At 39.5% G+C, this 16,898-nt stretch overlaps 1 protein-coding gene across 4 annotated transcripts in view; it reads right to left on the reverse strand.

Moving 5' to 3' along the window:
- The window catches only part of MTDH (metadherin), a 75,511-nt gene that overhangs the window by 52,155 nt on the left and 6,458 nt on the right, over nucleotides 1–16,898 (reverse strand). For all 4 annotated transcript variants that reach the window (XM_037731064.1, XM_017507581.1, XM_017507580.1 and 1 more), the window contains exon 2: nucleotides 5,685–5,786. In XM_037731064.1, the coding sequence (XP_037586992.1) occupies nucleotides 5,685–5,786 (102 nt within the window). The remainder of the gene's footprint in view (nucleotides 1–5,684; nucleotides 5,787–16,898) is intronic.

Below are 16,898 nucleotides of genomic sequence, written 5' to 3' on the forward strand. Positions count from 1 at the left end.
AATAAAAATAATAACCTTTTTTCCAATTAGCATTTATACAAGGTAAATAGCCAGGTTCTGAATGTAACTCTTTTTTTTGGAGACAAGGCTGTGTCACCCAGGCTGGAGTGCAAGTGGCATGCTCTTGGCTCACTGCAACCGCTACCTCCTGGGCTTAAGCCATCCTCCCACCTCAGCCTCCCAAGGAGCTGGGACTGCAGGCATATGCTACCACACTGGGCTAATTTTTCTATTTTTTGAAGAGAGAGGGTTTTGCCACATTGCCCAGGCTGCTCTCAAATTCCTGAGCTCAAGTGATTTGCTCACCTCAGCCTCCCAAAGTGCTGGGATTACAGGCATGAGCCACTGTGACTGGGCCTGAATATAATTCTTTTCTTTTTTTGAGACAGACTTTTGTTCTGTCACCCAGGCTGGAGTCCAGTAGGACAATCTCAGCACACTATGACCCCCACCTCCTGGGTTCAAGCGATTCTTGTGCCTCAGCCTCCTGAGTACCTGGAACTACAGGTGCCTGCCACCACATCTGGCCAATTTTTGTATTTTTAGTAGAGACTGGGTTTCGCCATGTTGGCCAGGTGGGTCTCAAATCCTGACCTCAGGTGATCCACCCGCCTCAGCCTCCCAAAGTGTTGGGATTACAGGTGTGAGTCACTGTACCCGGCCCTAAATATAATTCTTACTCAATTTACCAATTCTCTATTCTGGAAGTACTGGTCCTTAAAGATTTGGTAAATTGATATCTTTAATATTTATAGCCCTATAAACATCTAAAGACTTTGGTGGTAATACAAGAAGTGATAAAGGAACTAGAGCATGAATAAAAAAGGAATGCTGGCTGGGCACAACAGCTCACACCTGTAATCTCAACAATTTGGGAGGCCAAGGCAGGTGGATCACTTGAGCCCAGGTATTCAAGACCAGCCTGGGCAACGTGGTAAGACCCCATCTCTACAAAAAATAAAAAAATTAGTCAGGTGTGGTGGTGCATGCCTGTAGTCCCAGCTACTTGGGAAACAGGTGGGACAATCCCTTGAGCCGAGAAATCAAGGTTGCAGTGAACTTCAGTCATACTTCACTGTACAGTCAGCCTGGGTGACAGAGCAAGACCCCGTCTCTCTCGCACACGCGCACACACACGCATGCACACACACACATGCACACACAAATGCTGAGTAGTTTCTTGCTATGATGCTTTGGTCTGCAGACTACTTATAAGGTTTTTAACTAACTCATGGAAAAAAGTGTCCGATTTTCTGAGATTTTTGTTTTTTCTACTTCCATGTGTCAACATTGTTTCATTTCTGTAATTGTAACAATGTTTTTAAATGTACTTGATGAAATTAAAATTGCTTAGAGTCAATTTCATCCACTTTCTGCCCAAATATGGCAAGTTCCTATTTTATACTGCTTCACATTTTGGCACTACTTATTTTTCTCACTTGTCCCAAATATATATACAAGTTTTATTTCTCTATTTTGCCTAAACCAGCAGTCCTCTATATCTTAGTAAACTTGTGATACAATGTCAGGATGACAGTGTGAAAACTGTCACGAATCTCCTTAAAAGTAGAAAGTTCTGGAATTGATTTCCCCCTTTTTGGCGGGGTTTAACTTAAAGGAGATTCAAAGTTATTCCACTTGGTACTATTGTTATTTTCCTAAATGGAAGAAGTAGGAGTAGAATTGCAGGTACAGGGAAGTGCCCACAAACTGCACTTTATCTCTATCTCCTTACCCTGTTTAATTATTTTTTCATTTTTGTTCTTTTCAGAGACAGGGTCTCTGTCATTCAGGCTGGAGTGCAGTGGCTGGATTACATCTTGCCACAGTCTCAAATTCTGGGGTTCAAGGGATCCTCCCACCTCAGCCTCCTGAGTAGCTGGGACTACAGGTGCATGCCACCATGCCCGGCTAATTTTTTAAATTTTATTTATTGATTGATTTTTGAGATAGGGCTTTGCTCTGCCGCCCAGGCTGGAGTGTATGATCTTGGTTCACTGCAACCTCTGCCTCTTGGGCTCAAGTGATGCTCACACCTTAGCCTCCCAAGTATCTGGGAATACAGGTATGTACCACCATGCCTGGCTAATTTTTATATTTTTTGTAGAGATGGGGTTCTGCCATGTTGCCCAAGCTGGTCTCAAACTCCTGAGCTCAAACCATCTGCCTGCCTTGGCCTCCCGAAGTGCTGGCATTACAGGTGTTAGCCACCACACCTGGCCAATTTTTTTTTATTTTTTTGAGATGGAGTTTCACTCTTCTTGCCCAGGCTGGAGTGCAATGGCATGATCTCAGCTCACTGCAACCTCCGCCTCCTGGGTTCAAACAATTCTTCTACATTGGCTTCCTGAGTAGCTGAGATTACAGGTGCCTGCTACCAGGCTCAGCAATTTTTTGTATTTTCAGTAGAGATGGGGTTTCATCATGTTGGTCAGGCTGGTCTCAAACTCCTGACCTCAGGTTGATCCACCTGCTGGGATTACAGGTGTGAGCCACCATGCCCAGCCTAAATTTAAACATTTTTTTTCATACAGGTGAGGTCTCACTATGTGACTCAGGCTTGTCTTGAGCTCCTGGCCTCAAGAGATCCTCCCTTCTTGGCCTCCTGAAGTGCTGGGATTACAGATGTGAGCTACCATGCCTGGCCTGTTTTCTTTCATAGTACTTACCAACAGACAGTAGAGAATATGCTTCTATTTTTAGCTGTTTTCCCGACGAAGTTCCAAGAGACTAGGGGCTCTTGTTTTATCAATTATTGTATTACTAATGCCTATAGTAGTACCTTGCACATAGAAGGTATTCAGTTAATATGAGTAACCAATGACAGAACCTAAAATTAGACTGCATTACATTCCATCTGTGTCTACCTCTTATTCCATCCCTCCACTCAAATAAAACCTCTGAACTACTATATTTGTATTCATGATCTATCATCTAAGTCACTAAATTATTTAAATATGCGTGGTGTGGGCTCATAAGACATGGTATACGGCACAAGCAGCATAGCTATCAACTCAAAATCTTAAGACATTTAGAAGAAACCTCTCTTGAAAACTCCTTTTATCTAGCTTTGAACTTTTCCCCACATATGGTTGTCGCGTTCCCAACAAACTAATAAATTATTTCCAGTATGAGATAGCATCTTTGCCTAAATCTAAGTATGTTTAAAACCAAACTTGCCGTTTCACTGTTTTTCAATTCCCTCTTGCCACTTCCTGTGTAGTAAAACCAAGGTATAGTGGAAAAATGACTGACTGCGGCAGAAGTTCTAGTCTCTGTTCCACTATTTGCAGTTTAGACAGAAAAGTCTATAGGCATACGATTTTCCTGGTAAGGCATTCTCTTTTATAGAAAAACGGTTTTGTTTACCTTAAAGGGAAACTTGAAAACTAATTCCTTGGGTGGGAACCCAAGGAATCATGAGGCTATAAATTCTGTGGCACAAGAAAACCCAAAAGGTTAATATTCCAAGACTCAGAGAACGTATCAAAGCACTCAGATAAAACATTTAAAGACTCCAAAGGGCTACAATGGGAGTTTAATAGGTTCAGGAAGAGGGGAAAAAAAGAGCCACATAGTAAATATAGGCTTTGCAGATCATAAGCCCTCTCTGTTGCAACTATCCAACTCCACCGCTATAGTAAAAAGCAGCCACTGATAAATAAGTGTGGTTGTGTTTCCATAAAACTTTAACAGGCAGAGCACTAGATTTGGCCATGGTTTCCCAACCTATAGTTTTAAACCATACTTTCTAAGGTGTATTATGGAAGGAAAATACACATGTATATAAACTCTCTGGGCATGCAGATATTCTATTTTGCTAAGAGTTGTTCTAGCTTATACTTGTTTAAATGTATGTTGCCTCAAAATTATTTTGTTTTTGACTTTCTAGACTTTGATCTCTCCCAGAACAATTCTCAAACCTCTGGGTTACAGGATACTCTTTTAGATTCTTAAAATGTATTAAGGATGTCAAAGAGCCTTTATTATTATTATAACTATTATTTTTATTTTGAGATGGGGTCTTGCTCTGTCACCCAGGATGGAGTGCAGAGGCACAATCTTGGCTCACTGCAACCTTGGCCTCCCAGGTTCAAGTGATTCTCGTGCCTCAGCCTCCCAAGTAGCTGGGATTACGGGTGCGTACCACCATGCCCAACTAATTTCGTATTTTTAGTAAAGATGGGGTTTCACCATGTTGGCCAGGCTGGTCTCGAACTCCTGACTTCAATCCATCCAGCTCAGCCTGCCAAAGTGGTGGGATTACAGGCATGGGCCACCGTACCCAGCCAGAAGCAACCATTTCATACCACTATTCCAAGAAGCTAGAGCTGCTGCATTGTGGTTCCTAGAAACCACTTACCTATCAGTGTTTTTTGGTTTTTTGTTTTTCCCTTGAAAAGGGGCTATACATAAACAGGATTTTAAAAAAAGGGGTGGGGGCGGCACTGGATGTGGTGTCTGATGCCTGTAACCCCAGCACTTTGGGAAGCTGAGGCAAGAGAGGATCACTTGTGCTCAGAAGTTCAAGACTAGCCTGGGCAACATAATGACATCCGTCTCTACATTAAAAAAAAAAAAAAAAAAAAAAAAAAAAAAAAAAAAAAAAAAAAAAAAAAAAAGAGGGAAATGGAGAGTAATTCAATGAACAAAAGGGAACTGAATAAAGTGTTTTCTCACAGTTGAAGGAACCACTGTTAAGAATTTCTTATTTTGCCTACTTCTAAGCTAGATTAAGTCAAGTAAAAATGAGTCCATTCTAACACCAAGCAACTGGAAAATTAATAAAATCCCAGGAATGTACCATTTATGTGTTATTATAGACTGTCTTACTTGGAAAAGTGCATATCCAAATGAAAGTGCACATCTGCATTTTTTTTTTTTTTTTTTTTTTTTTGAGACAGGGTCTTGGTTGTCCAGGCTGAAGTGGATTAGCACAATCTTGGCTCAGTGAAACCAATCCTTCCCACCTCAGCCTCCTGAGTAGCTAGGACTACAGGTACATACCACCAAGCCTGGCTAATATTTGTATTTTTTGTAGAGACAAGGTTTCTCCATGTTGCCCAGGCTGGTCTTGAACTCGTGGGCTCAAGCAATCTGCCTACTTTGGCCTACCAAAGTTCTAGGATTACAGGCTTGAGCCATAGCACCCAGCCCACATTTTCTTTTGTTAAATGAAGTTAATCTATGTCTAGTAAGTAGACAATTTTAATTAACCTATGTATAGTAAGTAGACTTTTACCAATTATATCTCCAACACAACAGAAATCTATTTCAACACTAAACACCACTGAACAATTTTGCCAAGGTTTTCATGCTAGATGTGCCCTATTAACAAAGGTAACACAATTCTACAGTTCTATTTTTGAATAAAAGGTACATATGTTATATATCTGGAAACTTACACAAAAGATGTTCAAGTTGTGAATGAACTGTTTTTGGCATAATATTTAGTATTGCCACAGCAATGTTTAAAATATTTGGTGATACAACCTTCCTTTAAAAAAACAAAAACAACTCAGTTAAACTTTTACCACCAATCCACTATGGCTAATTCAGATTTTCAGAGTTTTCTTTAAATGAGGGGTATACATACAATCTTATGAAACAGAAAAGCATCATTCTTACATGTCATTCTCTCTATTAAGAGCCTTGGATACAATTTCATACGCTCCCAAACTTACCTTTTCATTTTTCTTGTCAATCTCTGGTGGCTGCTTTGCTGTTACACTTAAAGGTGTTCGAACAGTTTCACCCTCAGCCACTTCAACAGTCCGCCCATTTGGCTGCACAGGCAACAAAAAGTATCATATTATCAAACTGCGTGGCAGATCAAGGCAAAGATTTATACTTAGGAAACCATATATACTACAATCAAATCCTACCTCTGTACCTAAATTAAAAAGGCTTTTGTAAACCAACGTTATGTAAGAGTTGATAGATTATACAATGAACTCATAAAATTCTGTACCACAAATTTTCTTATCTCACTCAGGTATTAGTCCCGTGGAGGCAGTTAAAAGGAGAATGAAACTGTATTTACAATTTGACCACCAATTAACTGTGTAATCTGGGAACATTCCACTCATTGTCTCTGAGACTTACTTCTACATCTATAAAGTGACAGGTACGATCTACTCAAAAGTCAGCACACTTTCTGTAAAGAGCCAGATGGAAAATATTTTATCTACAAACATAGTCAGGCTGTATGGCAAAATAAAATTAAAAAAAAAATTTTATTGATTGCCATCAACAGTGCTCAGCAAAAACAAAACAAAACAAACTATTTTAGGTTTTATGGGCCATATGTCTTTGTTCTTTTATTTTTATTGGGCCATATGTCTTTGTTGCAACTACATAGTTCCTCCACTGAAGCATAAAAGCAGCCATAGATGATACATAAACAAACGAATGTTGGGCAATCTCTAATGGAATCTCCAATTCTGTAATTTCATGGCTCTGCTGTTCTGGGAATAAGAAGCTTTCCAACCCATTGCCACAGCCTAAAAAAGGCTACAGAAGCTTTCCTAACATTTCTAAAATAAAATGACAGACAGTAGTTAGAGGTGCTCATGAGCAGACTCAAGTCTGTGATTCCCAAATCTGGCGTTTAGCCAGAATCGTACTTTTTTTTCTTTTTCTTTTTTTTTTTTTTTTGAGATGGAGTTTCACTCTTGTTGCCTAGGCTAGAGTGCAATGGGGCAATCTTGGCTCATCACAACCTCTGCCTTCCAGGTTCAAGCAATTCTCCTGCCTCAGACTCCCGATTACAGGTGTGTGCCACCACGCCTGGCTAATTTTTGTATTTTTAGTAGAGACGGGGTTTTACCATGTTGGTCAGGCTGGTCTTCAACTCCTGACCTCAGGTGATCCACCCATCTCAGCCTCCCAAAGTTCTGGAATTATAGGTGTGAGCCACTGCACCCAGCCTCTTTTACTTTTTAAATAATAATTTCTGAGCTCTATCACCAGACCGAGAAGTCTGTAGAATGGGACCTAGGTATCTGTACTCTAACCCTCTTTCTGGATCCTACAACATTTTTTCACTTGTGCATTCCCCTCAAATTCAATATGTTAGTAAATCAATACACTAGTTTCAATAGCTTTATTTTCAGTTCTTGTAGAACACACTTTTACCAGCTACCTACTCATTACAGCAGAGCTATACTCAAGAAAACAACACAAAATGTTCTAAGTTTCTATAATGTGACTTAACATGCATTTGTTAACAATGATCAGGGATACAAAATTGGAAAAAGAGACCATTATATTCTCAAATCCAGTTTGTAGGCTTTACAAAGATTTGTGGCAGAAAATCAAAACAAAAGCTGTTTTTTTAGCTGGTTAAATTCCTAATTAATCCAAATTTAATCTGCTGGGTCTTAAGCAACTTGTTAAAGTCAGACAGCTGATGCTAAAACCAGGTTTCCTTACTCTTGATGTGTTTTTTTTTCTTCTGTGCCGTCTCGCCACTTCTAATGTTGCCTCTTCTAATCTCTCTTCTACGTATTTACGCATAATGGACAAGGGAAGGAAGAGGGAGGTGGTATGTGAGTAAAGGTAAGAAACCTCAGAATGGAATGTGAACTTGGGGCCATATCTACATTAGGAATACAAAGCTTCATTTAATTTTACTTTCTAATATCATCTTCTCATATGCTACTTTTGGTTCATATCACCATCTTCTCTGGCCAAACTTACCTTTTCTGATTTTCCTGTGGCCATGCCTTTCTACGTAAGGCTTACACCAACGGAATGATCTTGCAGCTTCAATTCCACAATCTCCCATCTCTTCAACTGGCAACACACAGAACTTAGATCTGCTAAACTTCATTTAATTAATCCCCTTTTGGATCCTACATCTAGGTAATTCCCTTCAGGAAACTCTCCATCATAATCACTTATACACCACACTGTACCACCTTATTTTACTCATTTAAATGACACTGAGTCACTTGGATTCATTTACTAAATACTAAGAAAATTAGAAATCGTGATCAAAAACTGTCTTAAAAACTTACCAAGTTCAATGCCTTTTATTTGAGACCAATTGCAAAAGATATTGATGTAGCCTCCCAAATGAAACATGAAACATTCTAATCTTTAAACAATACAAAGTCTGAAGTCCTTCATCAGTGACCAACTGCATTCCCATAGATTCAGGAACACTCGGTTTCTACTTTCAGAGGCTCTGAAATGATCAGCAAGTCAAAGGTGCGCACATGCTCCTATCTATAGTGCCAATTTTAGATCCTTCTTTGCAACATCAAACTATGTAATAGCTGTAACAGCAGCTGTTCTCTCTGACCTGTGTAGATCTCCCAATTTTCCATTAAACTCCTGGGATTTATATAGCTCTCATCACTACTGGGATTCCAGAAGTAATCGGCAACTACCCACACATGCCTGATACCATGAAACAATAAGCCTCCTATCCCAAAAGTAGTCAATATAATTTTTGGGTTGCAAGAAAAAAGAATGCACTAAGGTGGCTCTCCTTTATACAGCAGAACCAATGTGTCCTTCTAATTTTGCCAATAGCTAGTCAAGAAGGCCTTGCCCTGGAAAATCGCTAATCAGATTTTAATTAGCAAATCCCTAAATGGGAGCATATTATATAGATATGCTTACATGAAAAGTAACTAACAAGCCAAAACTTCAAATCTAATGTGTCTACCCTTATTATTATCAATATGGGTTTTATATAAAAGTATTGTTGGTCAGGCACAGTGGCTCATGGCTGTAATTTCAGCACTTTGGGAAGTCAAGGCAAGAGGATCAACAAGAGCTCAGAAGTTCAAGGCCAGCCTGGGTAACACAGAGAGGCCCTGTCTCTACAAAAAATAATTTAAAAAATTAGCTGTGTGTGGTGGCATGCCTCTATAGTCCCAGCTACTCAGGGGACTGAGATGGTAGGATCACTTCAGCCTCGAACGTCAAGGCTGCAGTGAGCTGTGATTACACCACCGCACTGTAGCCTGGGCAACAAAGTGAGACCCTGTCTCAAAAAAAAGGGAAAAAAAGTATTTTTCTTTGGTCATGGAACTTTAATATATATAGTGGATTTCTACAGATTAGCAAGTACATGGGCCTCTCATTGCACCCCAGTTTAAAATTCCTTCGAGAACTTTAAGGTCTTCCCCACCAGGGCCAATCAAAGTTAATTTCATATATAGCTTACAATATGTATTTTAAGTTAGACCAAAGATGACTTTCAAATTTGATAAAAATCAACTAACAGAAAAATGATATAATAATTTTATTTAGATGGATAAACTCCTTGTAGACATCACCATGTTTACCTTATTATTATAATTTTCTTCCATACCCTTCCCCCCAACACCTGGATCTTTCTTTGTTTAAAATGCATGCAGGAAAGAACAGTTTGTGTGTATGCACTGGCAGGGGTGGTAGTAAACCAGAATGAAGATATCTATATATATCAGGGAAAACAGAATGGAAGAGGGGGGCACACAGCAGAAGAGAAGGAGCTTATTTCATGATTCTTGATTTCAAGAAAATAAAATTGTTCAAGCTAGTCAATCTCAATTTATTAATTTCACACAATTCTATAATCTTTTTTCTTTTTTTTTTTTTGAGACGGGGGTCTAGTGGCACAACCTTGGCTTACTGCAGTCTCCACCTCCTGGGTTCAAGTGGTTCCTGTGTCTCACTGTTAGGCGCATGTCATCATGCTTGGCTAATTTTTGTATTTTTAATAGAGACGGGGTTCCGTCATGCTGCCTAGGCTGGTCTGGAACTCCTGGCCTCAAGTAACCCGCTTGCCTCAGCCTCCCAAAGTGCTGGGATTACAGGTGTGAGCCACCACACCTGGCCTCAATTCCATAAATGTTTAAGTACTCAAGTACCAGCCATTAGGCTAAGGGCTGTAGGAACAAGGACATGTGAAAGGAGTTTCTGCCTCAAGGAGTTTTAAAGTTCACAATAAGAAGTATGCTTAATAACAGACTTCATTTGAGCACTCTTTACTTGTTAAAACTGACTCCAACTTGCAAGAGGTAAGCATATATAAAGTTTAATACTAACTTCTAAAATGAGATCACTTAGAACCCTATTTTCATTTAGTTATGTAAATGTATTTCTAGCCCCCACATGTAAAGATCGTGATTCAAATTACCTAGAAACTTCTCAGGTTTAGAAACTAGAAGGGCAGGATACCAACCAGCCCCCAAAAACGGAATATGAGAAGACCATGGGCTTCCATATTTAATAGCTGTGATTTTAAGCATTTTCCTCTACTTAATCCTTGATTTTATCATTTGTAAATGTGAGAAAAATAGGTATTTTGTCTTACAAATTTCTTGTTAGAATTACAGCAAATGACAGAGCATGCGAAAGCATACTTGCTCCAGAAACAGTTTTTCCCTTCTTTTTAAATTTTTTCTTAAACTTTTGGTAGATGGGGTCTCACTATATTGCCGAGGCTGGTCTTGAACTTCTGGGCTCAAGCGATCTTCCTACTTTGGCCTCCCAAAGTGCTGGGATTACAAGTATAAGGCACCACACCTGGCCCATCTTCCCTTCTAATATCCTTTCCTCTCCAAAGCTATGACGGCCTATACCCTTTATTCCCACGTTCAAGCATTTGGGTCATTTTTTATATTAGCAAGCTCAGATAACTGTTAACTCCTGGTGGTCAAAAGGGCCTGGACATGTATCTACCAGGTCCAATGCTCCAGATGCAAATTGTTTTGGAAAGTTAATGGATTAAAAATAATCAGTAAATATATCCTTTCAGAGGCTAAAAAATAGTCCAGGCTTGTTCTAGAGGCAGCATTGTAATGCTCTTTCTTTTTAAAAAATTGCTGTTTTCTAAGAAAATTACACAATATTCACTTAGAGTGATATGCAGAACCCTTAACACCTTGAAACAAAGATAAGTAAGGCTCAGTGCCTGCCCTCAAGAAGCTTAGAACCTAGTAAAGGAAGACAGGTATACAATAACACATACCTCACACTCTCAAGAGTACGGGTTTTGAAAGTAAGCTGAGAGACCAGCATTGAGATCCCAAATGTGTTTCACCCTGGACAAACGCTGGAATCTTTTTTTTTTTCTTTTGCGACAGGGTCTGGCTCCATTGCCTACGCTAGAGTACGGTGGTGCATGATCTCGGTTTGGCTCACTGCAACTTCCTCCTCCCAGGCTCAAGTAATCTTCCTACCTCAGCCTCCGAAGTAGCTGGGACTATAGGCGCACATCACCATGCCCAGCTAATTGTTTGTAGAGACAGGGTTTTGCCATGTTGCCCAGTTAGTCTCAAACTCCTGAGCTCAAGCAATCCACCTGCCTTGGCCTCCTAAAGTGCTGAGATTACCTGTGTGAGTCACCGTGCCTGGCCAGAATCTCAATTTTATTAGCTAAAAGTTATACTGAGCATATAGGAGGGATGGTGTGTGTGTACATATATACATATATATACACACACAGTCTTAGTAGATAACATATAATTCTAAAAACTGAAAAACAAAAAAGATAAAAGGCAAGAAATTAGGAAATTCAGAAGTAGCATCATAGTAGCTGATAGGTTAGACTATAAGACAGTCTAACAATAATAATTTCCAAGTACTTCCTAGATACATTACATGTACTATCTCATTTAATGGACAAGACCTAGTTTTGGTAAGTCTGCTTTAGTTGTGAAATGTTCTTAGAATTTTTAGTAAAGACAGGGTTTCACCATGTTGGCCAGGATGGTCTCTATCTCTTGATCTTGTGATCCACCCGCCTCGGCCTCCCAAAGTGCTGGGATTACAGCGTGAGCCCAGCACGCCTGTATATTATCCTCATCATAAAAAAGATAAAAGGCAAGACAGCATTAGGACAAATACCTAATGCATGCGGGGCTTAAAACCTAGATGACAGGTTGATGGGTGCAACAAACCACCATGGCACATGTATACCCATGTAACAACCCTGCACGTTCTGCATATGTATGCCAGAACTTATAGTATAATTAATAAAAAAAAAAGATAAAAGGCAAGAAATTAGGAAATTCAGAAGAAGCATCACTGCAGCTGATAGGTTAGAATATAAGACGGTCTAACAATAATAATTTCCAAGTACTTCCTAGATATATTACATGCATTATCTCATTTAATGGACAAGACCAGTTTTGGTACGTTTGGTTTAGTTGTGAAATGTTCTTAGAAGAAATTCAACATAGACCAATTTCTTGACAGTTTGAAACTGCAAACTTTTTCCCCTGCCAAATGTTATGCACATATGAACTACATAAGCTAAACATACATATAAACCACAGGTTTAGACACAGCTTAACTCCAATTTCAAACTCTTAATAACTGAGAGAACAATATTACACACATAACCTATGGTTCAAATTTGCAAAACGTTAGTATATACTGAGATATGTCCTTTAGTGGTAAGGATCCTTGTACTTTCTAAACAGCCAAAAATTCAACTCAGGATTCCAAACTGTCTACTGCAGCAGGGCTGCTCAGGTTACCTTTATGAGATAGGGAGATGGTGATAACTGTCACATGGCCAAGTTATGCCAAAGATGATTTCTGAAAAAATAAATATAAGCACTGGTTCTCAATATTTTACATCTGATGGGTATGATAAAGACTACAAGTGATACAGCAAATACACATCTGTGTAATTCTTTCTTTGACAGAAGAAAGATATTTAAGACACGCTGATAGATGCCTTCTGGGAAGCCTGGCATTCTATAGAACAGTTTGAAAACTACTAGCATAGCTGGAGAGAAAACAAAGTGCATTTTAAAACTGACCAAATAACACCAATTCCTTACTTAAATCTCTTTTTTTGCTTGAATACTAATTGCTTGAATTATGCTTGAATAATAATTTAAAAATACTCTCAGGGATTTTAGAGCAATTTGAAACAGTACCCTAATCAATAATGCCAAAGCACAACAAAAATGAAAGTTTATAGGGTTTACTGTTGTTCTTGGTATCTAAGATGGGCACAACTACTCAAGGTCTTTTCTGTCAGAACTATTAAAAGTCTTTTATGCTAGGCCTCTGGCAGAATAAAATGAAAAGATTTAAAAAATCCTGTTCCATAACCAAACAAATGGAGCCAAAATTCTGGAGCTTTTGTAAGGTCATTATAATTTTCAGCAGAAACTTATGACTTATAAATTATTAAAAGCAATAAAGCTAAAACTCACTGGAAATATCGAATTTGTTCTCTGAATGCAATTTAATATCCTGGAACATGCCATCGAAACTAGAGTTCTCAGATTAGAAATTAGGATATTGTTTTGCCTTTGAAATTCCTTTGCTCCATGACAGTAAATACGTCACTTAATTTTTCTGAATCTCAAGATTCCTATTCTATAAAATCACAAATATTTGTTTACCTGCCATTTGGAATTTGGAATATTTTGAGCAAATAATTGTTCTTTTTTTTTTCTTTGAGACAGAGTCTCACTGTGTTGCAACGATGAAGCGCAGTCAGTGGTACGATCTTGGCTCACTGCAACCTCCACCTGCCATGTTCAAGCAATTCTCCTGCCTCAGCCTACAGGTGTGTGCCACCACACGCAGCTAATTATTGTATTTCTAGTAGAGACAGTGTTTCACCATGTTGGCCAGGATGGTTTCTATCTCTTGACCTTGTGATCCACCCGCCTTGGCCTCCCAAAGTGCAAGAATTACAGGCGTGAGCCATTTCGCCTGCCCGATTATTATTTTAAGAATTAAAATTGACAAAGAGTGACTTAAAGGTAAAAACAAAACTCTAGGTGGCAAGTGATATAATTTGCTTTTAATATTACCAGCAAAACCATTACCTATATAAAAAACACAATTCTATTGGGAATATATTGAGACAAATTTATTTAGCTCAATAACAGATTACCCAATTAACTGTGAGATGTTATTTTAGCCACTTCATTCAGCATTTAGCTCAACAAATAATTACCAAAGGCACTAATGCGCCAGGCAGTTTGCCACTGGTTTACAATCTGGGGAGGGAGAGAATCCAAAAAAGTAAAGGGATAAGCAAACAAATAATATACAAGCTGTGATAACTACTATGAAGAAAACATCTAAGGAGCTGAGACAAAATAGAAAGGGATGTCTATTTCAAATAGGGTGATCAGGAAAGGATTTTCAGGGAAGGCAACTTTTAAGGTGAAAACTAAAGGCTGATGAGAACAGTGCGGGAAAGATTGTTCCAGAAGTGTTAATAATAGCTCATGTAAAGGCACTGGGTTGTGAAAGAGTTTGAAGAACTGAAAAAAGATCAGTGTAGTTGACGGTAGCAAATGAGGAGAAACTAACTCAAATTCAGCTTACAAAGAAAAGCAGGTTTGGGGCCATACAGGCCACAGAAAGAGATTTAGATTTTAAATGCAAAAGCTACTGAAGTGTTGGTTTTAGACAGCATAGTGATTTGCTTTGAAAAAACTCATTACTAGCACACTGAGAAGGGACTGGAGGCAATAAAAGGAAGGCTACTGCTGCAGGTTAGGGGAGCTAAGGCGACACTAGAAAAAGTAGTCAGATTGAATATATATTTTGGAGATAAAATTGATGGTACTTTGCTGATGGGTTAGATATAAGATGAGGAAGATATGAGGAGGCAAGAGGAAAGATTAGAATCAAAGATGATTCTCCTATTTTTGGCTTAAATAACTGAATGGTAGAGTAATTTGCCACTTACAGAAAAGGGAAAGACTGGGAGAAGGCAAGAAATAACAGGTTCTGTTTTGGAGATGTTAAAAGTTTGAGATAATTTTTTTTTTTTTGAGACAGAGTTTCGCTCTTGTTACCCAGGCTGGAGTGCAATGGCACGATCTTGGCTCACCGCAACCTCCGCCTCCTGGGTTCAGGCAATTCTCTTGCCTCAGCCCGGACTACAGGCACACACCACCATGCCCAGCTAATTTTTTGTATTTTTAGTAGAGACGGGGTTTCACCATGTTGACCAGGATGGTCTTGATCTCTTGACCTCGTGATCCACCCGCCTCAGCCTCCCAAAGTGCTGGGATTACAGGCGTGAGCCACCGCGCCCGGCTAAGTTTGAGATAATTTTTAAATGTTCAAAATAAATATCAGACTCCCAATCAGAGAAATCAAATATCCATCTACACATGAGGTACTGGAGATGACAGAACAGTATAGATACAGACAGGGACTAATATACAGTTGTTCCCCATTATTAATGGATTCTGTATTAGTGAATTTACCTATTCACTAAAATTTATTTAAAATTAAATTTATTTTCACTCTAAAATCAATACTTGAGGTGCTTTCATGGTCATCTGTGGACATGCACATGCACAGAGCTACAAAGTCCCAGCTGAGGTCAAGGCAATACTCCACCTTCTTATTTCAGCTCTTGTCACTCTAAGTGTCCTTTCTGAGGACTATTTAGTGTCACATATTTTGCATTTTTTGAGGTGCTTTTTTTGGTGATTTTGCTGTTTAAAACGGTCCCCAAAGGTAGTGCTGAAGTGCTGCTTAGCACTCCTATAAGTTTAAGAAGGCTGTGATATACCTTACAAAGATAATAATGCATTAGATAAGCTTTGTTCAGGCATAAGTTCAATGTTAATGAATCGACTACATTAAATGTCTTTAAACAGAAACAGACATAAAACAAGACTATGTACTGTATACTGTACTGGTGAAAATATTGTGACCAGAGGCTTGGACCAAACTTTGCATTTTCCCTAGGAGCACTAGTTTAGTACTGGCTAATTCAGTGGGAACTTTATAGAACTTCTGCAGATAAAGAGAATCAACTACACTGTTCTGTTCCAGTACTATTTATAATGTACCTTCTATGTGTGTGACCACTAGTAATAAGTTCTGTGCTCCTAATATAATGGGCAGACACTCAGATACTTGCTGAATGATTAGACAGAACCACATGAAATGGTGATACTAGAACATTCCAATCTAAAAAATATGGCATAGCGAGGTGTGATGTGTGCCTGTGGTCCCAGCTACTCAGGAGGCTAAGGTGGGAGGATTGCTGGAGCCTGGGAGGCAGGGGTTGCAGTGAGCCAACATCACTCCACTGCACTCCAGCCTGGATGACTGAGTGAGAACCTGACTCAAAAAATAAATAAAGGCCGAGTGCAGTGGCTCACGCCTGTAATTCTAGCACTTTGGGAGGCCGAGGCAGGTGGATCACCTGAGGTCAGGGGTTTGAAATCAGCCTGACCAACAAGGTGAAACCCCATCTCTAAAAAAATAAAAATAAAATAAAAATAAAAAAATATGACCAGGCACGGTGGTTCACACCTGAGGTCAGGAGTTTGAGACCAGCCTGGCCAACGTGGTGAAATCCCGTCTCTACTAAAAAGACAAAAATTAGCTGCGCGTGGTGGCAGGCACCTGTAGTCCCAGCCACTCGGGAGGCTGAGGCAAGAGAATCGTTTGAACCTAGGAGGTGGAGGTTGCAGTGAGCGGAGATTGTGCCATTGCACTCCAGCCTGGGGCACAAGAGAGAGACTTTATCTCAAAAAAAAAAAAAAAAGGCAATTGCATAGTTTCCATTAAACATGAAACATCACGCTAGGTGTTACAGTATATAACTCTAGCTGAGGAGCTAGGGAAGGCTTTACGGTTGAAGCACAACTGCAGCTGGGCCTTGAAGAACAGATGGAAACTGGTAGGGAGAGGCTGGGCATAGTGGCTAATGCTTGTAATCCCAGCACTTTGGGAAGCCTAGGCAGGTGGACTACTTGAGCTCAGCAGTTCAAGGCTAGTCTAGGCAACATGGCAAAACACCACTTCTACAAAAAATACAAAACTAGCCGGGCGCAGTGGCTCAAGCCTGTAATCCCAGCACTTTGGGAGGCCGAGGCGGGTGGATCACGAGGTTGAGAGATCAAGACCATCCTGGTCAACATGGTGAAACCCTGTCTCTACTAAAA

The sequence above is a fragment of the Cebus imitator genome, unplaced genomic scaffold (genome assembly GCF_001604975.1).
Source record: "Cebus imitator isolate Cc_AM_T3 unplaced genomic scaffold, Cebus_imitator-1.0 Scaffold379, whole genome shotgun sequence".
Lineage (NCBI taxonomy): Eukaryota > Metazoa > Chordata > Mammalia > Primates > Cebidae > Cebus > Cebus imitator.